Source organism: Schistocerca cancellata, chromosome 4 (genome assembly GCF_023864275.1).
Source record: "Schistocerca cancellata isolate TAMUIC-IGC-003103 chromosome 4, iqSchCanc2.1, whole genome shotgun sequence".
NCBI classification, from domain to species: domain Eukaryota; kingdom Metazoa; phylum Arthropoda; class Insecta; order Orthoptera; family Acrididae; genus Schistocerca; species Schistocerca cancellata.
This window is the reverse complement of record NC_064629.1, coordinates 682,997,717-683,023,309: the sequence shown is the minus strand read 5'-3', so window position 1 is coordinate 683,023,309 and position 25,593 is coordinate 682,997,717. Positions and strand designations below refer to the sequence as shown.

At 38.0% G+C, this 25,593-nt stretch overlaps 1 protein-coding gene across 2 annotated transcripts in view; it reads right to left on the bottom strand.

Annotated features, from left to right (window-relative positions):
* The window catches only part of LOC126184717 (L-threonine ammonia-lyase), a 205,740-nt gene that overhangs the window by 20,396 nt on the left and 159,751 nt on the right, over positions 1-25,593 (bottom strand). For both annotated transcript variants that reach the window (XM_049927240.1, XM_049927241.1), the window contains 2 exons: positions 24,963-25,118; positions 17,491-17,627 (listed from right to left, as the gene is read on the bottom strand). In XM_049927240.1, the coding sequence (XP_049783197.1) occupies positions 17,491-17,627; positions 24,963-25,118 (293 nt within the window). The remainder of the gene's footprint in view (positions 1-17,490; positions 17,628-24,962; positions 25,119-25,593) is intronic.

The following is a 25,593-nucleotide window of genomic DNA, read 5'->3' as shown; positions in this document are numbered from 1 at the left end:
AATAGAGAAAAATGTGGGTTAATACAGATATGTTGGAAAAACAATCCCATGGTGTTGGAATACTGCACGAGTAGTGTGCTGTTTGACACACTTACATTGATTAAATATCTAGGTGTATTGCTGCAACGTGATATGAAATGTAATTAGTACATAAGGACAGTAGTAGGGAAGGTGAATGGTTGGATTTGATTTATTGGGGTAATTTTAGGAAATTGTGGTTCATATGTAAAGGTGACCACATATAGAACACTTGTGTGATCCATTCTTGAGTTTCGGTGAGGTGTGTGGGATCTCCACCAGGTTGGATTAAAGGAATACATCAAAACTGTTCAAAGAGGGCTGCTAAATTTGTTACCAGTAGGATCAATCAACATGCAAGTATTTTGGTGATGCTTCATGAACCAAAAATGGGACTCCCTGGAGGGAAGATGGCGATTTTTGTGAAACACTACTGAGAAAATTTAGAGAACTAGCATTCTAATACCATCAATGCACATTTTACATAAGGGTCACAAAAATAAGAAACATTAGAGTTCATGCAGACACAAAAGATAGTCATTTTTCCCTTGCTCTATTTGCGAGTGAAACAGAAAATGAAATGACTAATAGTGGTACAAGGTACCCTCTGCCATGCACCATATGATGGCTTGTGGAATATGGATGTAGATTCATAAGATGCCTTTCCATAGAAGTGACGCACAGATTCAACCAAACAGCCCTCGTCAAAGATTTACTGTCCTACACCCGTACTCTCTGCTGTAAATATCACTTTGCCACAAAGAAAAATGATCCTAATCCTACTCCTAATGATCCAACTCCCCAAGACACTATCCAAATTGAACCCTGCCTGGAACAGTTCCGCCCTCCGTCACAGCGGGACCCACCTCCTCTTCCTCAAAATCACCCTCTCCAAACCTTCCAGGAATTTCTGACTTCCAGCCTTGCCTCTCAATCCTTCTTAAAAAAAACCTTAATCCTACTCCCAACATCACCACTGCTGAAGCCCAGGGTATCCGTGATCTGAAGGCTGACCGATCCATCGTCATTCTTCCGGCGGACAAGGGTTCCACGACCGTGGTACTTCATCGTCGGGAGTATGTGGCTGAGGGACTGCGTCAGCTTTTAGACAACACTACTTACAAAGTTTGCCAAGGTAATCCCATTCCTGATGTGCAGGCGGAGCTTCAAGGAATCCTCAGAACCTTAGGCCCCCTACAAAACCTTTCACCTGACTCCATCAACCTCCTGACCCCACCAACACCCTGCACCCCTACCTTCTACCTTCTTCCTAAAATTCACAAACCCAATCATCCCAGCCGTCCCATTGTAGCTGGTTACCAAGCCCCCACAGAACGCATCTCTGCCTACGTAGATCAACACCTTCAACCCATTACATGCAGTCTCCCATCCTTCATCAAAGACACCAACCACTTTCTCGAACGCCTGGAATCCCTACCCAGTCTGTTACCCCTGGAAACCATCCTTGTAACCATTGATGCCACTTCCTTATACACAAATATTCTGCATGTCCAGGGCATTGCTGCGATGGAGCACTTCCTTTCACGCCGATCACCTGCCACCCTACCTAAAACCTCTTTCCTCATTACCAACAATTAAAGGGAACAGCCATGGGTACCAGGATGGCCCCCTCGTACGCCAACCTATTCATGGGTCGCTTAGAGGAAGCCTTCTTGGTTACCCAGGCCTGCCAACCCAAAGTTTGGTACAGATTTATTGATGACATTTTCATGATCTGGACTCACAGTGAAGAAGAACTCCAGAATTTCCTCTCCAACCTCAACTCCTTTGGTTCCATCAGATTCACCTGGTCCTACTTCAAATCCCATGCCACTTTCCTTGACGTTGACCTCCACCTGTCCAATGTCCAGCTTCACACGTCCGTCCACATCAAACCCACCAACAAGCAACAGTACCTCCATTATGACAGCTGCCACCCATTCCACATCAAACGGTCCCTTCCCTACAGCCTAGGTCTTCATGGCAAACGAATCTGCTCCAGTCCAGAATCCTTGAACCATTACACCAACAACCTGAAAACAGCTTTCGCATCCCGCAACTACCCCCCTGACCTGGTACAGAAGCAAATAACCAGAGCCACTTCCTCATCTCCTCAAACCCGGAACCTCCCACAGAAGAACCCCAAAAGTGCCCCACTTGTGACAGGATACTTCCCAGGACTGGATCAGACTCTGAATGTGGCTCTCCAGCAGCGATACAACTTCCTCAAATCCTGCCCTGAAATGAGATCCATCCTTCATGAAATCCTCCCCACTCCACCAAGAGTGTCTTTCCGCCGTCCACCTAACCTTCGTAACCTCTTAGTTCATCCCTATGAAATCCCCAAACCACCTTCCCTACCCTCTGGCTCCTACCCTTGTAACCACCCCCAGTGTAAAACCTGTCCCATGCACCCTCCCACCACCACCTACTCCAGTCCTGTAACCCGGAAGGTGTACACGATCATAGGCAGAGCCACGTGTGAAAGCACCCACGTGATTTACCAACTGACCTGCCTACACTGTGAAGCCTTCTATGTGGGAATGACCAGCAACAAACTGTCCATTCTCATGAATAGACACAGGCAGACAGTGTTTGTTGCTAATGAGGATCACCCTGTGGCTAAACATGCCTTGGTGCACGGTCAGCACATCTTGGCACAGTGTTACACCATCCGGGTTATCTGGATACTTCCCACTAACACAAACCTGTCAGAACTCCGGAGATGGGAACTTGCCCTTCAGCATATCCTCTCTTCTCGCTATCCGCCAGGCCTCAATCTCCACTAATTTCTAATTTCAATTTGCCACCGCTCATACCTCACCTGTCTTTCAACAACATCTTTGCCTCTGTACTTCCACCTCGACTGACATCTCTGCCCAAACTCTTTGCCTTTACAAATGTCTGCTTGTGTCTGTATATGTGTGGATGGATATATGTGTGTGTGTGTGTGTGTGTGTGTGTGTGTGTGTGTGTGTGTGTGTGTGTGTGTGTGTGCGCGCGCGCGAGTGTATACCTGTCCTTTTTTCCCCCAAAGGTAAGTCTTTCCGCTCCCGGGATTGGAATGACTCCTTACCCTCTCCCTTAAAACCCACATCCTTTCGTATTTCCCTCTCCTTCCCTCTTTCCTGATGAAGCAACTGTTTGTTGCGAAAGCTTGAATTTTGTGTGTATGTTTGTGGTTGTTTGTGTGTCTATCAACCTGCCAGCACTTTTGTTTGGGAAGTCCCATCATCTTTGTTTTTAGATATATTTTTCCCACGTGGAATGTTTCCCTCTATTTTATATATATATATATATATATATATATACACTTACTTATCGCGAATGGACCCAGAAGGATCACGCAAAGCTTTCTGACGTCGTTTCTTCCATACTTCTTTCATTCGTTCTCCATGTTTTCTTTTTCTTTCTTCTGTCCATTTTGTTCCTGGTCTCTTTAGTGCTTCCTTCTCCGACAATACAAACCACTTTTCCACCTTATTTCTAAAAGTTTTTCTATCTTTGACATCTTTAAGTTCAATATTTGCTTTTTGTAAATCTAATTTTACTTGGCTAATCCATGGTGTTGTTGATTTGACTTTTTCTATGTAAGTGAGAATTCTGTTGGTGAGTCATGTGGGGGGAAGTCTAGTGACATGTCCATAAAATTTTAATCTTCGCCTTCTTATGTCTGCTGCCAGGTTTGATATAGTTTCTGTGGTTCTTCTTGATTGTATCCGGTATCCTTCTTCTGTTAATTTTGGACCTAAAATCTTTCTCATAATTTTGCGTTCTTCTTTTAGTATTTTTTCTAAGTCACATTTTGTGTGGAGTGTGAGCGTTTCACTAGCATATATATATATATATATATATATATATATATCCCTGTGTTTTTGTAAACTCTTGACAGCTACAGCTATTCATATCAATGATGGTCTGGTTGTATCAGAGTCTAGAGAAGTCATCAATCTGTTGTATGATTTGGAGCAGGAATTTGGTGTAACTACAAGCACTGCTAGTCATCATGTCAATTTGCAAATGCAAATTTCAAGATGGCTCCATCATCTTAAATCAAGAGGCTGTGCTGATTGATTGACTGAGTGATTAACTGATTTATATATTTATTCATCCATAGTAAAATATGAATTGTATAGATGTCATAAATTGTTGGTTAATGCTTCTTATTAAATAATTATACATGGTTTCTTACAGATTTATTGTTCTTATAATTAGCCTTACAGTACATTATTTATAGTTGTGCCACATAGTGTTGCTTAATGTGTGGGGTATTCAGGAATAGATCAGATTATATTTAGTTTTTGTTCCACAGACCAAACAAATGAGATGATTCTCGTGGGTATGGCACATAGCAGAAAGTATAACATAAGAAACATAAAATATGTGAATATAATTATTACTACCCTGTTCATTTGGCAGGAGATTGTCAAAATACGCGAATACATTACAGTAACTGGAACTGCTAATATTTACAGAATTAATATGGTGTCAGAATGAAACATTGTTAAGTATTTTAATAAATTTGGCATACACAATTACCTAATCTTGACTGTTGTGACCAAGTGCTGACAAAACTGAAATTTAACAGACTTTTTACAAATGCTGGTCTAACAGTCCCTGTTAAGATAGTCATCTATAGAGTAGAAGGAGTTGCCTATCAAAAAGTCTTTAAACTGTGTTTAAACTGTGCATTATCTGAAACCAAGTTTTTAATGGTTGCTGGCAATTTATTGAAAATGTTTGTTCCTGAATATTGGACCCCTTTTTCGACCAAGGTAAGTGATTTTAGGTCCTTATGTAGATTGTTCTTATTCATAGTATATGCATTGAGCTAATGGTTGGAAATAGAGATATATTACTTGTAACAAATTTCATTAAGGAATAAATATACTGAGAAACAGTGGTTAGAAAACAAAGTTCCTTGAACAGGATTCTACCTGATGTTCTTCAATTTACATAACAAATTATTCTTATTGCATGTTTTTGCAAGCTAAAACATTTTGCTCAGTTTGATGAGTTACCCCAGAATATGATCCTGTATGACATAATAGAATGAAAGTAAGCAAAGTATGCAAGTTATTTTCAAATTTATATGTCCTACATCTGACATCATTCTCATGGCAAATACAGACTTGTTTAGACACTTAAGCAATTCTGCGGTATGCCCTTCCCAACGGAATTTATTATTGAGTTGTAATCCCAGAGCCATGTGGGATTAGCTGAGTGGTCTAAGGCACTGCAGTCATGGACTGTGTGGCTGGTCCCGGCGGAGGTTTGAGTCCTCCCTGGGGCATGGGTGTGTGTGTTTGTCCTTAGGATAATTTAGGTTAAGTAGTGTGCAAGCTTCGGGACTGATGACCTTAGCTGTTAAGTCCCATAAGATTTCACACACATTTTGTAATCCCAGAAGTTTAACACTGTCAACCTCTTCAATTTGCCTGCCTTCATATGTATTTACTTGAATCTAAGGAAATCTCTTACAGCCTCTGAACTGCATATAGTGGGTCTTTTCAAAGTTTAATGACAGTGGATTAGCTTTAAATGATTGATTAATGTTAGTGAAAATTTGATTAGCAGCTATTTCTAAATCTGTACTTGATTTGCTGCAATGTTTGTATCATCTGCAAACAAAACAAACTTAGCATCTGACAATGCAACAGATGAGAAGTCAGTCATTAATGAACACAAGAGAAAGCAGAGACCCAAGATGGATCCTTGAGGAACACCACATGTCATTAATTCCCAATTAGATGGAGACTGACTGCTTATTGCACTGGTATTTTGCAATGACACCCTTTGTTTCTTGTTAGTTGAAAGATACTCAAACAATTTTGCATTGTTGCCAGTGACACCATAATATTCTAATTTACTTAGGAGAATGCTGTGGTTCACACAGTCAAAGGCTTTTGACAGGCCACAGAAAACGCCAGTAGCCTCTAATTTATTATCAAATGAATTAAATACAGCCCCCCTATAAGTGTACATAGCTTTCTCTATATCAGAACTCTTAAGAAACCCAAACTGTGCCTTGGACAATATATTATTTGCAGTGAGATGCTTAAAGACATGCTTGTATACAACCTTTCCAAATATTTTTGAGGAAGACAGCAAATGTGAAACTGATCAATAATTTGATGGTACCTCTTTCTTCCCCTTCTTGTAAAGAGGCTTAACTTCAGCATGTTTCAGCCACTCTGGAACTATTACACTGATAATAAATTTATTACGCAAATAACTGAAGACAGAATTCAACTTGCATGAACATTCTTTGATTAACTTCATTGATGTGTTATCATACCCATTAGAATACTTAGATTTTAAGGATTTTATGATGGATGCTACTTCTTTGGGAGACGTGAGTGTCATATCCATTTTACTGAATTTATTTTTAAAGACTGGTTTCAGATACTCCATTGCACTGTTCACCAAACCTGATAACCCCAAACTGTCAGTAACAGAAATAAAGTACTTGTTTAAGTGGTTTGCAACACTACATGCCTTGTTACCAAAGTCTCATTTAATTTTAGAGCTATCTGTTCCTCTTCCTTTTTGGACCCACCTGTCTCTATCTTCACTATATCCCATACAGCTTTTATTTTGTGCATGGTGTAATGTAATTATCTTTTTCTCATAATAAAGTAGCTTCAATTTCTCAATTACTTGCTTCAGTGTTTTGCAGTATTCTTTGTAATGCATTACAATGCTAACACCAGAGCTGTTCCTAGATGGTAGATACAGTCTCCTTTTTGTCCCAGACAATATCTTTATTCCTTGTGTAATCCACGGTTTACTTTTTGACTTCTGTGTGATTTGAGTTACCTTTCAGGGTAAACAATTTTCAAAAGTAGAAATAACTTTATTAATGAATTCTTTCTATTTTCCTCTTGAGTCAGATGTATCATAAATATCTATCCAGTTTATGTCTTTGAGCAATTTCCTGAATTTCTCAATTTTTGACTGATTTATTATGCTCCTGTAGTCAAATTTAATAGATTTTTTTATCCTGGCAAGTTTCAATATTTAACACAAGATGCTACATGTCATGATCAGATAGCCCATTTACTATTGGGTTTGTGATATGACTTTTTTCCCTAGATTTGTCTATAAAGATGTTATCTTTAGCAGTCTCAGAATATTTACATATGCCAGTTGCAAACTACAGTAGCAACTAAATTGATTGACAGTGTTACTGACGGCAATAATTGTTTGCTGGAGAGCTTTTAAATGAATCCACATTAAAATCACCAGCAACCACTATTTCCTCGATTTTTTTACTGTGAGATGGGACACCAGAGATTCAAGATTTTTTATGAAGAAGTTAAAATTTCCTGAAGGTGATTTGTATATACTTACTATTATAAATGACTTATTATGAAATACTATTTCTATTGCACAAGGTTCTATTTGCTGCTCTGAGCAAAATTCATTAATATCAATATTCTTAAAATCAAAACAATCCTTCCTCCATATTTTCTCTACAGAAGTAGAGAAGCTAACTTGAAACCTGTAACATTTAACACATCTATACCAGTGGTCATATGATGTTCAGAGAGGCAAATTATATCAACTGCTTTGCTAAGCTCTAATTCTTCAACGAAAATAAGCAACTCATTAAGCTTGCCCCTTAGTCCTCAGATATCCTGATGCAATAAGGATAACTGAGCTTTTGCACTGACTGAATTACAGCTGAATGAACCTAATTTTCCTGTCAATTTTTGAGTATCTCTAGTTTCAATCACAGGCTGTCTGCATGAATTGTGTACATTAAATTTTGCTCTCTGGCTGCTTGTTTTATCAATGTGAATGTCATTTTCAACCTGTCTCTAAAAATCTTTTGTTTCTGATCTCCCTATCCTTAAAAAACAGCTGTTCAGTCACTGTTAACCACTGGTACCCAGACAGCTTTCCTTTTCCTTTCATGTTGAGGTGAAGGCCATGTCTAGTATAGTCCCACGTGCTGACAGAGTCAACAGGAATGACACCAGTAAGAGACCGCACACCTGATCCAAGCAGCTGCTCCACCTCTAAATTAACTCTGCTAACAGAAGAGTTTAAATGAGGCTGGTCATGGCACCACAGAACAGACACAAGACCAACATCAGTATGTTTCATTGCTGAAGCTACCTTTAACCCCCAGGTCACTCTCAATTCAATAATTAGGGTTCCTGTCTATGCTGTTGCCAGACCTACCCACTATTACCACGGTGTCTTGCTTTGTGAAGTCTTTGTGAAGTGAACCTACATCCTCTATCACCTGACCCAGCTTTCCAGTAGGTTTAAAAAAACTCGTGACCATGTGAACTACCTAACAACAAAACTTTATTCTTCTTCACAACTTTTTTCTGAATTCTTACTTTTCAAACACTTTTTGAAAGTTTGTTGAGTCCTGTTTACTCCTACAGCTACTTGTAGCTCATCAGTTTCCAACTGTGATAACAGATGAAACCTATTTTCCACATTCACAACAACACTGTCTGAGAAATTCCTATTCTTATTTCTTCTATAAAGTGTTGTCACTTCCCACCTCTCTCTTCCCTTCTCCTCCCTTAAGCTTTCCAGATCTTGTTTCACTTTATCTAGTTCCACCTGAAGGATAGAAATATTCTCCTCTTGTTCCACTATCCTCCTATCTCTACAACAAATCCTATGCAACTAATGAGCCTTGTTTGTATCCCCCAGTTCCACGCTGCTACAGTCACCCACATGAAAGAAACTGCAACAACCCTCACACCACACCCCAGAACTAACAATCCAACAGCAAGTCATACACTTCTCACTCACAGCAAACAAATTTGAGCTTTAGTCTAAGTTAAACAAGAATAACTTCCTAGACTACTCAATTAATATATTAAATTTCTTAGAAAGTTTAGGCCTAAAGTTTGGATACTAATTCAAAACTTCCAGAGAAACACAAAAGATTTAACCTGTACTGTTTATGTGATGAAATAAAAAGTAAACAAAGACTGAGCCTAGACTATACAAACTTTTCACTTATTTCAGAACTTTTCACTCCGGCTACTTACTAGAGAATAAAATGGATAGTGTGTAAGAATACACAAACAACACAAATTTTACTTTATTGAAATAATCACATAACTTACAGTATATGATAACATAAACAAATCCTAGTCCAAAATTTATGCCTATGAAATGTTCTCATTTTCCAGAAAATACACATGGAATGTGAAATCTTTAATTGATGGCTTACAATAAGTATTATATATAATGGCCTGGTGTTTCCTATCAGTAGATTCCATTGGCATCCTGGAGACATTTTCACTAGTGGTTCAGAAGTCTGATGTGAGAGCTGACTTGGCACTCACACGTGAGGCAAATATTAGTCACTCCAGTAGGAGGGTTAGTCATAAGCTCATGTCTGCATGATCATTTTGCAGCTAAGTTGTTAAGCCATACTTGGTCATGCATTTTGTTCCATCTGCAGTCAGTCTCCTCCATTTGCTGCGACTGTCAGCGAGTTGCTCCCACTTGTAACTGTCAATATTGAATGCGCACATATGATGATTGATGTAATCCCTAAAGCGTAGTGAAGGTCTTCCATGAGGTCTCTTTGCTGCTGCTATTTCATTAAGTAATGTGCACCTGGGCAGATGGGAGTGGTCCATATGAAGCAGATGTCCTAACCACTGAAGGCGATGTTGCTCGAGCATGGCAGTGATACTCTGTTGTTTTGCAGTTTTCAGAACCATATCATTTGTCACATGATCCTTCCATGATGTTCCCAAGATGCTCTGTAAGCACCGCAGGTGAAAGGCGTTGAGCTTTCGTTCCTGCTTGGCGTATGATATCCAAGTCTCAGCTCCATACAGGAGAGTACTCAGCACACATGATTGATACACAAGTATTTTTGTCGAGAATGTAAGATGTTTGATATCTGATTCTTGTGTGTAGAACTTTCTGAAAGTGCTGGCAGCCTTTGCTATCCATGCATTTATCTTGTCATTGAGGGAGAGATCTTCTGATGTAATTGAATGAAGATAGCAGAATTTATTGACTACCTTCAACAAGGAACTGTCCAGTTTGATGACAGGTGAATCTATGTATCCTTGTGCCAAGACAACTGTCTTCTTTATGTTTATAGACATGGAGAAGAGCTTGCACGCAGTAGAGAATTTACCCACAAGCTCTTGCAGATCATCTTGAGTACGCGCAAAAAATGCAGCATCATCAGCAAATAAAAGGCTATTTACAAGCAAGTTCTCTCTAAAGCACTTGGATCTGGATAGAGAAATATTGTAGAGCTTCCCATCAGCTCTGGTATAGAGGTTAGTTTCACCAAAAGCAACTTTGAGGAGTGCCGAGAAAAAAATTCAACAGAGTGGGAGCCAATATGCAGCCTTGATGAAATCCTCTTTTCACAGCAAACAGGACAGATGTGATTCCGTTGAAGACCATAGCACCTTCCATATCTTTGTGAAAAGCCATGATCATCTTTAAGAGCTTTGGAGGACACCCTATCTTCAAAAGTACTGCATACAGTCCTTCTCTGCTGACTGTGTCAATAGAATCATTTAGGTTGATAAAGGCAATGAACAGAGGGGTTTTCTGCTGGTGGCACTTTTCCTGAATTTTCCAGAGTGTGGAGATCATATTAACTGTAGATCGTTAGGGACAAAACCCAAATTGTTCCTCAGGGTATATGTACTCAGCAAGCTTCTGAAATCTGCCCAACATCACATAGGCAAATATTTTTCTAGGTATACTCAGAAGTGAGATTCCACAGTGACAGTTACAATCGCCATGATCACCTTTGCCTTTGTATATATTAACAATATTGGCATCATGCATGTCTTGCGGCACAGACCCTCAGCCCAACATTTCAGTAAGAGGTTGAAAAGCAATGGAAAAACTGGCCTAAGTTTTACAGTTTCTGTGGAAATATTGTCTTTGCCAGGGCAATTCCCACATTTAAACTGTGCAATTGCTCTTTGAAGCTCCTCCATAGTAGGCACGAAATCTAAGTCATGGTAAGGTGTCATCTGAGGAATTTCACCCATTGTGTTTGGAATAATGTTGATGGAGTGTGAGTAGAGGCTGGAGTAATTTTCTACCCAATGGTGCAATTGACGATTTCAATCTGTGGTGACTTTTCCATCTATTTCCTCGACTGGTATGCTCTTCTTTGGAATGGGTCCAATGGCCAGTTTGATGCCTGAGTACACACCACCAATGTCGCCAGCATTGAAACACTCCTGCATGTCAGTGCAAAGCTGCTCCCAATAGGAATTGATGCAGTTGCAGACAGTGCACTGAACAGCTGCCTTTGCTTTGCTTAGCTCCCTGCATGTAGAATTCCATGGGTATTTATACCAGATGACAGTGGCCTGTCACTTAACCTCAAGGAGAGGTTTCAAGACATCTACATTCTTGATGAACCAATCCTGGGATTTTGCTTCCAGATTACCGAATACATTTCCAGCCATAATGGTAAGAAGCAATTTTATCTTCCAGTCTTCAGAAATAGGAGCAGCTGGGTTCCAGGGATCCACCTCTTTTCCTATCTCATCACTAAATACTTCTCCTGTAGCAGTGTTTCTTGCTTGGCAAAGATTAATTTTTCTTTTGCAAGGTGTTCTGGCAGAGTGAAACATTTTAGTCACGAAGTGCACTTTTGTCACTACTAGTGCATGAGCCATGTCACAGTCTGACTAAGGAAAGAACATTTATATAGAAAGTAAGGCAGATCTTTCCTTTAGTTAGAATAAGATCTAACTGATGCCAGTGTTTTGAGCGGGGGTGCATCCAGGAAACCATGTGGTTCAGTTTGCCTTTAAAATATGTATTGGTGACACACAGCTGATACTTTGTACAGAACTCAAGCAACCATAGGCCATTTTCAATCATATTTCCCACTCTATGTTTGCCTAGGCAGTCAGGCCAAGTGGCAAAATCACTACCAATGTGAGCGTTGAAATCTCTAAGGATGCATAGATGGGCCCCAGAGTGCACTCCTTGTACCACATCACTGAGTGTTGTTGATAAAACTGATCATTGGCATCTGTAGTTGAGGTAAGTGTTGGTGCATATACAGATGTCAGCATCAGTGGTCCCCTATTTGTTGTGAAATGCAGAGTCATAATACCTTCTGAGATCCCAATCGGGTTTTCGGTACAACACAGCAAGTCGTTGAGGACAGCAAAACCGATTCCATACTGTCTGGGGCTAGCAACGTCTTTACCCTTCCAGAAAAAACTCTAGTTTTCTTCCCATATTGAGCCTTCTTCTGGTAGTCTGGTTTCCTGCAGTGCTGTTATAGCAATATTGAGTCTGACTAGCTCTAAGTCAATAGTAGCCATTTTGTGTAGCTCTTGTGAGCTTCCACAGGTATCTGGGAAGCCTTTCATTTATTAATTTACTTATTTATGATGTAATATTGCCTTAATTAATTGTTATTACTCAGTTAAACACTTATCTTTACAAGAGCTCTGAATCTGAAATATTGTAAACTAGTGCAATTATTCACAAAGCATAACATACTGTCTCCTTGCCAAAGCTTTTACATGTTTAGACCATTTCAACTGACAATTTACCTTCAACCTCAAGCTTTTACATGTTTATTCCATTTCAACTGACAATTTACCTTCAACCCCAAGAATTTGGTGTCCATTAAATGTTCTAATAGATCATCATTAATTTTTAATCTAGCATCAGCTGGAAGTACATACAATTAATTTTCTTCATGTTTAGAGTTACTTTATTTTTCAGTGATCAGTTGTGGACACCTCTGAGGGCTGCATTAGCCTTTTCTGTCAATTGTGTTAGAGTTTTATCTGTGATCACTGTGTTGCTGTCATAAGCAAACAGTATATTTTTCTCCACATCCAATATTATGGGAAATCATTTATCTAATTAAGAAAAAGGATTGGGCCTAATACACTCCCCTGTGGGACACCTATATTAATATATTTTGGATCTGACAGGTGTTTGACTATAAATCCTTCTGAAGTTTGTGAGATCTCAACTCATTGCTGGAACATGCAGAATGGTAATGCTGTGGCAATACTGGATGACTGTGGTCATTTGTATTCTGTGCTGGGACTCGGTTAAAAAATTATCAGTGCTCCAAGCTCTTGAAAGCTCACACTGTCTATCTGGGGCAACTAGATTTGACATCACTTTTGTAGTGCACAATGCTAGTCAGCACATTGAAAAACTAGAAGATATACACTGTAATGCTGTGGAGACAATCTTACAGTACCTAAAGGGCTCTTACAACTTATATTATCCCAGGAGTGGGAATATCCTTTTGCAGGAGGTGCTCTTACTCATAAATTAGCCACAGGTTTTGGTGTTAAAACTAGGTGAAGCTGCCATATCTGTGAGCTCTTTTATTTGTATGTACAATGAGAAGGCTCCTTACTTCTTAGTATTTTTTAATTTGCTAGACTGGTCTTGAGTACATGCTCATCATCAGCAGTCTTATATGTTACTTTAAAGCCTTCATAGAAATGGGAATCTTTAACTTGGGATATGTCTGCTCTGTAGATCAGCTAGCAAACATTCCCACCAAGCCACTCACTAGAAGCAACTTTGATAAGACAGCTACTTTCTGTTGTCAAGAATGAATATCTTGGAGATAAAAGATTGTGAAAGTGTTAAACATTTATTAATTGAAGAGGTAATGTTGTAATAATCAATTAAAAAGTTTTTATCTGTTTCTCTGATATTCATAAACAGTGTTATACTTTCACATTTGTATTTGGTGACTTTCAGTTTCTTGTACTGTACTACCATCTGAAACTTAAGCAGTGAATTTACTGGCAAAAACACCATCTTTTTCTTGTTATTTGTGTGTGTGTCTGTGTGCATTATGTATCACATTTGTGTACCAGTTTAGTTTACAAAACTTTGCCATTATCCTACAGTGAGAATCAATGCTGTTTCACTGTGAATCCTTTATCACAAAATGTTCCAGAAATTGTCAATATTTTAATAAAGATGTTTCAGTTTAAACTTTATTATTCAGTTTTTAGTTGTTATTGTAATAAAGTAGTTTGTTTTGTTAAAAAATTTATTTAAAGAAATATGATTAGTTTGCTTAAAAATTAATTGATGATATAAACTTTTGCACTCTATAATATTCTTTTGTGAAATTGAAAAAGGTTTCAGTAATCATTACTACAGTCTTCTAACCTTAATACTCTAATTTCCAGGTTTCTAAAAAGGTATAATTTCGTCAAAATAAAAGTGCTGACTATTAAATTATTGAAATTAAAATGTTTCAGTTTAGAAAAAAAGACAAGAAAAGTGAGATTATAAATGTAGGTGCTATACATGTATTCTACAAGTTTATGTTCTGATTTTGACATGTAATGATACTATCCAGTTAGTCTATGACTAACTTGTTACTTAAAAGATACTATGCCACGCATCTGAAGATGTCTGTCATTTTCATCACTTGTCTGTAGAAAGTCACATGAACAGTTCACCTGTTGTTAATAAATGATAAAAAAGGCATATAAATGTGTTTCAGTCATCACATAACAAGCCTGTCCTCAGACAATGAGCAAGAAACAAGAGGGAACGATAAGCAAAATCTATTTTGTTTGTAATTATTTCCACCCAATGATAATTAAGTAGTGCAAAAAAGGTAAACATTTAGTCCTAAAATGCACTTACTTTTCTGATGTTTAACTTCACTACATACTGACTGTAATGGAATAATACAAACTTCTAAGTACTATAATGAGAATGTGATAGAATTGTGCACTGACTTTTTTTGAGACAACTGGGAGGGCTGTGTCAGTTCAAAGAGTATGGACCTATCTCCATATGATCAATGTGGCATCTAAACATCCAGTACAAGCCTGTCAGCACCATGATGCACAAAGAAGGAGGGCAAAGAAACACTTTGAATGGAATCTGGACCGGTGGTGTGAGCATATTTTCACAGTTGAATGCAGGATTTGTTTGTTACTTGATGACTGTGGTAGAAGGAGATTTATGTCTTTGGGATGCAGTACCACATGTTCAACAAGGGGGTGGTCAGTCTTGTTTTGGATTGATATCATACCTCTCATTGCTATCAAGGGTACTTTGGGTGCTGTGTGCTAAGGGAACAGGATCTCTAACCTACTGTCCAGATCTAGCAATCTTTTAGTAAATAATTAGTCTCTCAAGAGGTTAATGTACAAGTAAACCATTTGAAACTTATGAATACCTTTCACCAGCAAACAGGAATCAACAAAATGAAATGGTCTGTGGTATCTGCTTATGTGAAACAAATTAAGCATGCTTCAGGACCAGCTGTAAACATCGCAGTAACCCTTGTCGTACACTGGACAACCTCAGCAGAGGTGTTGTGAAATGAAGGAACAGACCTCAGTGGCAAAATCTCAAATACCTTGTTGACAGCATCCAAAGAAGAATCCATGTATAGGGCGGAGCAAAATAGAGTCTGATTTCACTGATGTCCAAACAAACAGCTTTTATTTTTTGATTTGTTAGAATTTCTCAATGCCTAATGAGCACAGTATTTCAATGAGCAATCCTGTTGCCATCAACAGATGAACTGATGAACTAACTTCTTTGGGACACACAGGTAACTTACATCCCCTCACCCAAAATCTCTGAGGCAGCATTCCATACATGGTTCATGAAAAGCTGGGCCAACTCTAATGACATCAATGCTGTTGAGACATTAAACCCCAATCTCTCTCTCTCTCTCTCTCTCTCTCTCTCTCTCTCTCTCTCTCTCTCTCTCTATCTATCTATCTATCTATCTATCTATCTATCTTTGTCTGCCTCCCCCACCACCTCTTGATGTATCCCAGATTCCCTGCCAATGAAGAAAGAAGCATGTAGATCATATGTTTTACACAGTCAAAGATCACTGTCATGAGTATGGGTGGCATACTTGTTCACTACAGCCAAGCAGGTCAATTACTGCAGATAATATTTTTTCTGAATTACACAGTATGGAATATGACTGTAGCACAAATTTGACACAAAATACAAATATTGGAACTTGTCATAAAAGAAGTCACCCATATCAAGTATGAAATAAGCACCAACCAATAAACTGCAACAGTGGTTACATTCTCAACAAGACCTGGGAACCCAACTCAGTATGGTCAAGGAAAAGGATGTGGTATTCATCATACATAACAAAGTGACTGCTGAGAAGGTGGTGTGCCAAAAACTATGCCACCCAAACGACCTCTACAGCTGCAGCATACACCATCAGGTGCTGAGAGCATATCAAACATCATTCTGGAGAAATGAGGGGAGAGAACATAAGTCATCCACTTATCTCCTAGACATCAGTTCATCAGATGAAGATGAAATGTTTGCTGAAATATTGTGTCCATTGGACAGTGAGTACTAGCAGTTTGTATATGGACTGTTTGCATTTATTTAGGTTATTATTTTGTTTTTACTCCACAGTAAATTGTTTTTGTTAGTTCCATTATTCTTTCATCCGCTGGTCCCCTGAATCTAAGGCAACACACATTCATATATATGCAAGAGGGACAGAACTTTGAGCAGTTTACATTAAAAACAATGTTACTTATAAGATGCTCCTCTGAGGAATATCTATAATAATGTAAATTGAATCTAATAAGTCCTTTAGTAAAATTTTTCTTTATTTGGCAACTGTGCTATCTCTGTTCTATATATGCTCTTTTCCAGATATGAACAGAATCAATACTCTTCAAATCCTAATATTCTGGTGTCATTAAAGCATTAAAGAAAATCAACAATTACTCAGCTATTAAATGCCCTAGTTGGACAACCTGAGACTTTGCACTGCTGCAGTCATGGAAATGCAGTTGCTCTTAGTAAGTCGTACTTTTAAAGTACAAATATTATTAGTGAAAACAGACTACCTGGAGAAAAATACTTTCTTTTCTTAAATTATATTGTGTCAGATAAAAAACTGCAGTAGTTTGATGTGCTGTGAAAAAAGCTGGCAGTTTATAGAATTAAGTGATTGGTTTTGCACATGGTGATCATTCTAGCAAAGAAGGGAGAAATATGCTGTTTTACACTGAAACATCATCATATTATTTACCATTACTGGAATACTTGAAAGTACTGCTGCTTCATATAGTACAGAAACAGACTAAATGGACAGTGTATTAATATTTTTTATGTTACTAAGTCAACTTGTTCCACTATGTATAGACATAAACATGAGAGCACTGCAAATTATGTATAGCTGAGGTAATGCATTTGTTAAGCACTGACTTCAGATTCAGGAGGATGGAGATTAATGTTCTATCAAAGCATCCTAATTGAGGTTTTCTATGGTTTTCCAAAAGCACTTAAGGCAAATACTGGGATGATTCCTTTAACAAGGTCATGGCCAACCAGCAGTCCTTTCCTCATTAAACATATATGTATATATTCACACATATGACTTAAGTTTTTCTTGTATTAATCTGACATATCCTAAAGCATTGTAAAATTATCCCGTCACAATTAAATTACTACTACTAAGTTATCACTAACCTCTTGCCTTTATATTCAGGTAAGTGACCTGCAAGTATTGCTGCTAGTCCAGCTGCCCCAGCACCTTCCACAACACATTTTTCTAACTCCACAAGCCGCAAGATGGCAACAGCAATCCATTCTTCCTTCACAACTACCTAAAATTATGTTGTCATCTTAGAACAAATGTTCAAGGGCAATACACTAACAAGCCAAAATGTTATGATCAGTTGCTTAGTGGCATGTTTGCCCATCTTTGAAGTGTAATACAGCAATAAATGGCATGGATTCAACACGGCATTCGTAAAAATTCAGAGATATACAACACTAGATGTCTACGTACAGGTCACACAATTCCCTTAAATTATGGGTTGGAGTTTTTTGGACACTAAGGTAGCACCAGATAGCTTCCCAGATGTGTTTCACTCCATTTACATCAGGCAAATTTGGTGTCCAAGACATCAACATGAGATCACTGTCATGCTTCTCAAACCACTTTATCTTGATTTTGGCCTTATAAGGCAGACAGGTATCCTGCTAGAAGACATCATCACAGTTCAGGAAAATATCAAGCATAAAGGGAAGTTGATTGTCCACAGTAAAGTTAATGTTTTCCACAGCTGTCATGGTGCCTTTGATTACTACCACAGGTACCATCACAGCTGAGATGAATGTCCTTCATTAGCATTCCAGCAGCTTGTGTGTATGCATCTGAGCAGCTGTTCACCTGCTTGACAGTGTATCCACACATGACCATCAGCCTAGTGTAACAAGAAAGAGAATTCATCCATCCGGTTGACATTTCCATTGACCTGTGACTAATCTTGATAATCTCATGCTCACTGGAATCTTAACTGATGATGGCTTTGGGTTAACATAGGAACATATATGGGTCATTTGCTGCAGAGCATAATGTTCAAAAATGTGCAATGAATGGTGTGCTCTAAATCACTTATACCCACACTGGCATTGTACCCTGTCATCTGCCTCATTGCCACCTGTCTTGCTTCACAGAGTGTGCAAGCCTCCAACTTCCACATTCTGTGATGAGGCATGAAAATCCAATAGCTTCTCATCTGATCATGGTTTCTCTGTCCTTCAACTACTTTCCACAGATGCTCATGACTGTAGCACTTAAACAACTAACCTGCTTCACTGTTTCTGGAATGCTCATATCCAGGCATTGTGCCATAACATCTAGCCTCTGTCAAACTTACTTACATCTGTGGATTTCCCCATTTGTAGCCTGTGTCTTCACTAGAATGATTCCTCATTTGTCTCTATTGTGCTTATATGCTTTCCTTAGCACGTCATTTGCTCATAGTGCCACCAAGTCATGTGCATCTCACACTGGGAAATGCCTAATGTCTTGGCCCATGTATAATGTAGCTTTTACAGCATTTACACTGAAGAGCCAAAGGAACTGGAACACCTGCTTAATATTGTGTATGGCCCCTGCGAGCATGCAGAAGTGCCACAACATGACGTGGCATGGACTTGACTAATGTCTGAAGTAGTGCTGCAGGGAATTGACACCATGAATCCTGCAGGGCTGTCCATAAATCCTGCAGGGCTGTCCATAAATCCATAAGCCATAAGAGTATGAGGGGGTGGAGATTTCTTCTGAACAGTACGTTGCAAGGCATCCCAGATATGTTCAATAATGTTCATGTCTGGGGAGTTGGGTGGCCAGCAGAAGTGCTTTAACTCAGGAGAGTGTTCCTGGAGCCACTCTGTAGGAATTCTGGACATGTGGCGTGTCACATTGTCCTACTGGAATTGCCCAAGTCTGTTGGAATGCACAATGCGCACGAATGGATGCAGGTGATCAGTCAGGATACTTATGTACATGTTTCCTGTCAGAGTCATATCGAGATGTATCAAGGGTCCCATATCACTCCAACTACACATGCCCCACACCATTACAATGCCTCTACCCACTTGAACAGTCTCCTGCTGACATGCAGGATCCGTGGATTCATGAGGTTGTCTCTGTACCCATACACATCCATCCACTTGATATGATTTGAAACGAAACACTTCTGACCAGGCAACATGTTTCCAGTCATCAACAGTCCAAAGTTGGTGTTTATGGCCCAGGCAAGACAAAGCTTTGTGTCATACCATCATCAAGGGTACATGAGTGGGACTTCAGCTCCGAAAGCCCATACTGATTTTTCATTGAATGGTTTGCATGCTGACACTTGTTGATGGCCAAGCATTGAAATTTGCAGCAATTTGTTGAAGGCAGCACTTCTGTCACATTGAACAATTCTCTTCAGTCAATGTTGGTCCTGTTCTTGCAGGATCTTTTTCCGGCTGCAGCAAAGTTTGAGATTTGATGTTTTATCAGATTCCTGATATTCACGGTACACTCATGAAGTGGTCATACAAGAAAATCCCAGCTTCATCGCTACCTCAGAGATGCTGTGTCTCATCATTCATGCACTGACTATAACATCACTTTCAAACTCACTTAAGTCTTGATAAGCTGCCTTTGTAGCAGCAGTAACTGATTTAACAACTGTGCTCGATACTTGTGTTATGTAGGCGTTACCAGCTGCAGTGCCATATTCTATTCAAAGTTATAATATAAGAAAAATTATTTTTCCACTCACTGAAACATTGAAAACTTATCCATTTTCTTACAGATATCCATTTTCTTTCCTTAAGCATTTTTCATATTATCAGTTTTGGAAGAGAGTTTTCTGGTGATGTCATCAAAACAGCAAGGATTTCCAAAAGGGTTTTATGTGCTTAAATGTTTTTGTATTTTGTACTGTTTCAATGATATCATGAAAAAACTGTGAACTGACACTTTGGAAAATGGTTAATGAAAGAAAAAGGAAGTTTGTAGGATAATGAATGAGCTTTTAATGTTGCAGTGAGAAAATGAAACATTTCGAAGCTTTTGGACAATAGCTTACAGCACTCACTGTTTCTTTCCCAAGCCTCTCTGAAACATATATTCCTGCTCAGAGGGTTTACCTCCTTGTCTGTAGAAGTAGTACTATCATTTAGGGAAATATGAACTATCATCTGCTTTTTTACAAAAATATCCTGTTGTAGTCATTAGATTATAACTTCATCAGTAGAATAAACAACCTGGCCAGTTATAGTAATTTGTTGATTACCAACTTACAAGAACACCATAGAAAGAATAGTTTCATGCATAAAAGTCCAGACTGTGAATATTTGTATGCAGATCCCTCAATATAAGATAGTATTGTACAGTTATCTCCCAGTCTGGAAATTTTCAAAGAGGCACTGAAATTTGAGAATCTTTCTCTTGATTAGATTTTATGAATAGTGCAGTCATTTGAAATAGCTCAGGCACCCAACCAACATTTTTATTGAATGCCATGAGTGGGTGCAGATAAACTGTAGGACAGTTCAGATTTCTAGTTCATTGCACGGTCACCCTCATTGTAGAGTATGAACATCTTAAGAGGCATTGGATGAAAGAACCTACACATATGATTCAACACAGAAGGTCTGGCATGTGTCACCACCATGTTCAGAATGTTTCCAAAAGCATAGCAGAGCAACACTCCTACTCCACTTGGATATATGAGCACCATGGTACAAACAATGGCATATAGCAAGGGTTTGTTGAAATCAGACAAACTGACCACACAAATCTGCATGGTCTGAGTTTTTACATACAAACAAGTTAACAATATTGCCTCTTACCTACTTTATTAACTTTTTGGGCTCTTGCCATTGTCTCCTTCAGGCCAGTGCCTTCTTAAGTGTGGAAAGCATTAAATTCACATCGGTGGCCAATTAAATGGAAAAATCTCCTCAACAGCCATACTATAGAAGTCACTTTCTGAGTTTGCTACTCTGATAGCTCCAAATTTTTTTAGTTTAATTCTGTAATTTTTTAAAAAAATTCTGTTAGAGTTTTGCTTCAGAAGTAACTGAGTGCATCTTTCATGACCATACTTTCCCAGCTAGATAGTTGATACTTTCTTGCTGAGACTTTTTGAAACACAGACCTAAGAAGGTGTTACCATTCCTTCCATATGAGGGATGTATGCTGGCCCATATGGTGAAGGTAAAGAACCAACAGATGTCAACAGCACTGTGTGGCATATATATTCTTATTTATGGGATGCTATAGTCCCTGAATGCTGATGAAAACAATATGAACAAATCCATAAGCAAAGTTTTTCAGCTATCATGCAACAGAAATCATTCACTAACCAACTCCTTAAATGCCAACACGGAGAGAATGAAGACTAAAAGCTGCTAAATGAGGTTGATAAAGAACCACGTATATTGGCTCATGAGTCTAAAAGTGGTACACAGCTGATGACTGCACCAACGTAGTTCAACAGTAGCCAGTCTGTATTAGTGATAAATGTAACAGTATTACGCTGCCTGCAAATAAATGCCAGTCATCCAGTAAAGAGCATACTGAGTGACTCAGTAGCAATAGGAAACAGAATTAAAGTTGAAACAATGTATGCTGCAACCACAAATGACTTATGCCACTATGCACATTTACATTCATTTCACAGCAGAGGTTGACTGTACACTGCTGAGGAACTAAGTATTCTATGAATAAAACATACAAAAAATATATGAAATAAAAATAAATTAAGTCTACTTGGCCTACTATGCAATCCAACCTGTTTGAACAAGATCATCTTTTAAACACCTCAAGATTGTGGGAAAACAAATATTTGTGTAGCTATAACATAGAAAGCACCTACATTATCCACATGATTCAGTCCAGAGTAGCATGCTATCATAAATAAGTTTACACATTGCATTTAAATTATCATACAACCTATCAAATTACATAAAATGAAGCAAAATGAACAAGTTTCAAAAGTAAACTTAAACCATTTTATTTCTCTTGCAGCAATTGTCAAAGCAATTTGATTAAATATGGTTCATACTACTGATTCAGATACCTTTTAGATACATATGTTGCAGCCAACCATCTGTCAGTATAATCTTGATGAATCATTCTCTCCAGAATGAAATTTTCACTCTGCAGCAGAGGGTGTGCTGATATGAAACTTCCTGGAAGTTTAAAACTGTGTGCTGGACCGAGACTCGAACTTAGGACCTTCACCTTCCATGGGCTAGTGCTCTACAAACTAAGCACACTCCACTGCAGAGTGAGAATTTCATTTTGAAAACACCCCCCAGGTGTGGCTAAGCCATGGCTCCTCTATATCATTCCTTCTGAGAGTGCTAGTCTTGTAAATTTTGCAGGAGAACTTCTGAGAATTTTGGAGGGTAGAAGATGACGTAATGGCAGAAGTAAATCTGTGAGGATGGATCATGAATCGTGCTTGAGTAGCTCATTCAACAGAGCACTTACCCTCGAAAGGGAAAGGCCCTGAGTTCGAGTCTTGGTCTGGCACACAGTTTTAATCTGCCAGAAAGTTTAAATAATTTTCTTGTTTTGAAGAAAGAGTAGACATTATCACCTCTGCTTAATACATACAATAAAATTTTGTAAATATAGTTTGAGATGGGGAAAAGAATTATCAACATAGAATTTGCCATTGCCATGTCTATAATTAATGAATATTCACTGTATAATTTGCTAAAGAGTTGTCATACACTACTGACATTAATAATTTTTTTTCTTTATTTGATCTCATTTTGTTGATGGTGCATTTATGACAGGCACACAAAATAGCCAATTTTTCATTAATACTGTATTTCATCAAAATTTGTTATTCACTGGATAGTTTCCTGATGACTGATGATGGCAATACATTTGATGCTTGTAGATACATTATGTTGAAAGAAACATTTGTGGTTTACAATATGTATAAATCTTGTGATGGAGAAATTTTCAGTGGGCAAATAGCTGTTCATTTCTAAATTAGCATATGTCATTTAAAAGACCCCAGTCTCATCTTTTCAGCAAAGATTTTACTTTCTCAAAAAAAAAAAAGAAAAAAGTATGCCAAAAGATACTTGTATTCAAACTTTTTGTGTTTTAGTTAGTTTCACTCTTGAATTGTGACTATTTTCAAAATTCAATACTGTAGTCTTGCAGCACTGGTTTTACTGATTCCAAAAGTTCCTATTTACAACAAAATAACTTTTTAGTTTTTTAATTAAACAAATTGGAATGTTTCACTTTCTTGAAAGTTTTGGTAGGCTTTGAGAATCCCTATGTACATTAAAATGAACCTCATAAAGTATTATTTATTATTTTTGCCATTTTCTAGTTATACAGGTATTAGTTAAATCTATGTCATTACCTATTGTATCTTTGTGTCTTAATTTTCCTGATTTTGGTGTTAATATTCAAAATGTAACAGTCTGTGCATCAATATTTTGTGATTTATAATATTATGCTCATCTATAAATAAGCATGATGCACAGTGCCACAGGCAGTCTGAAGTCAGCATTCAAATTTTACAGTTACTACATGTGAGTCAGCATTTCATCATCCGTTTGTAACTGTCTATCTGAATCAGTCTGTATTTAGCCACCAAAGTGTTCATTTTGTTCCCAAATAGTGTAAATTCATGTAGTTGTCTGCCACCAGAGAAATCTGAATATGAGATGCAGTACGTTCTATAGTACTTTAGCTGACATGAAGCCTCTGTTTCCTCTCCACATAGGCAGCATGATGGCTACAGGAAATCTATACTGGTAATACCAATTGAGCTATTATTGAGTGCACTCTGCAATGCAATGACAATATCCTTGGTAATAGCTTCACAACACAGATGGTTTGAATTTATCCACTCAGCAACAGTACCTGGGAACTTGCAGGGCAGCTGCTCCACAACATATATGCAGTTCTCACTACCCAGTAGTCTTAAGTTGAATCCAAAAGAAAAAAAAAAAGTTGGAGGATGGAAACAACTGTTGTCTGTTGAAAAAATCATTGTGTTCTACTTGAAGTGGCCACTTTATATTAATCACTGTTGTTACTGTCTAGCTCTTGATTCCTCCCTCACTTCATTTTGACTCTCCCTCATTACTTTGGCCACTAATTTAATACTCAGTCATCTTCATTTTATGACCCTCTTAAATGTATTGTGTATTTTTCTCCTGAACCATTCATTTGTTTCTTCTTGTCTTTTTATTAAATGTTGCTGTCCTTTTATGCCACATCTGCACTCAGTTTTCCAGTTCCTCATTTCTGATGTTTTTCCCCTTCTACCTTCTCAGACACTGAAAAAAAATTTTTTTTAGTGTTGTTGTTATAATTCTTTTCTTCTATGGTGCCCTTTTTCGTGTGTGCATACGTCTGTTGCCATTTGGTAAGTATGAGTTTTTTTGTCTTAATTTAGTTGCACACCATTTTTCATTTTTGAACTTTTCAATAAAGAGTTTTACTATTAATCAAGTAAATAATTTATTGTCCCTAGATAATACATAAAATGATATGTGTAGTCAGATCATCAGTGTAATATTGAACTAATAAAATACTATGAGCAGTACTGGTTATTACGTAGATTGTTCCAGTCATACAGTTTGAAACAATCCAAATGACTACTCACCATTTTGTCAATCAGTGGAGCAGCAGTTACAAATGCATTGTATCCCACCTTTGGGACAGCAAGACCATCTGCCAAGGTGGACTGAATTGGTGTGTACACTGGTTTCTTTGATTTCAAAGCACTTGAAAAACTGGCACACTTTTCTGACTCCACTCCCTATGGCAGATCAATAAATTTTATCAACACAGGTCCAAATAAAAATAAAAGGTTGTAGTATATAAAACTATGTTAAAGGACCTAAGAGCTGAAATGAAAATGAGTCACAGGGAATTCATAAAAATCCAATAATAGGTACTGAAATACTTAGTACAAACAAAAAGAGTGGATAATTTTATGTTGTTGATTATATAACTGTGTGATAATTGTTTTTAAGCTACATCAGATGAGTGTACATATGGAGTCTTTGTGAAACTTATTCATAATATATTGCTACAAAGTCAGAGAAACTTAAAATCCAGTATTCCTGTTAGTTTTAAAATGCTTACCTGATGATGCCCTCATTTTATCATCATGTCACAACATAAGATCCCAGCACATTAATGTGTAGAATCCATAATATCTTTACTAATTTGTCATCTACATCTACAGACATACTCCACAGACCACCATGCAGTATAGGTCAGAGGGTACC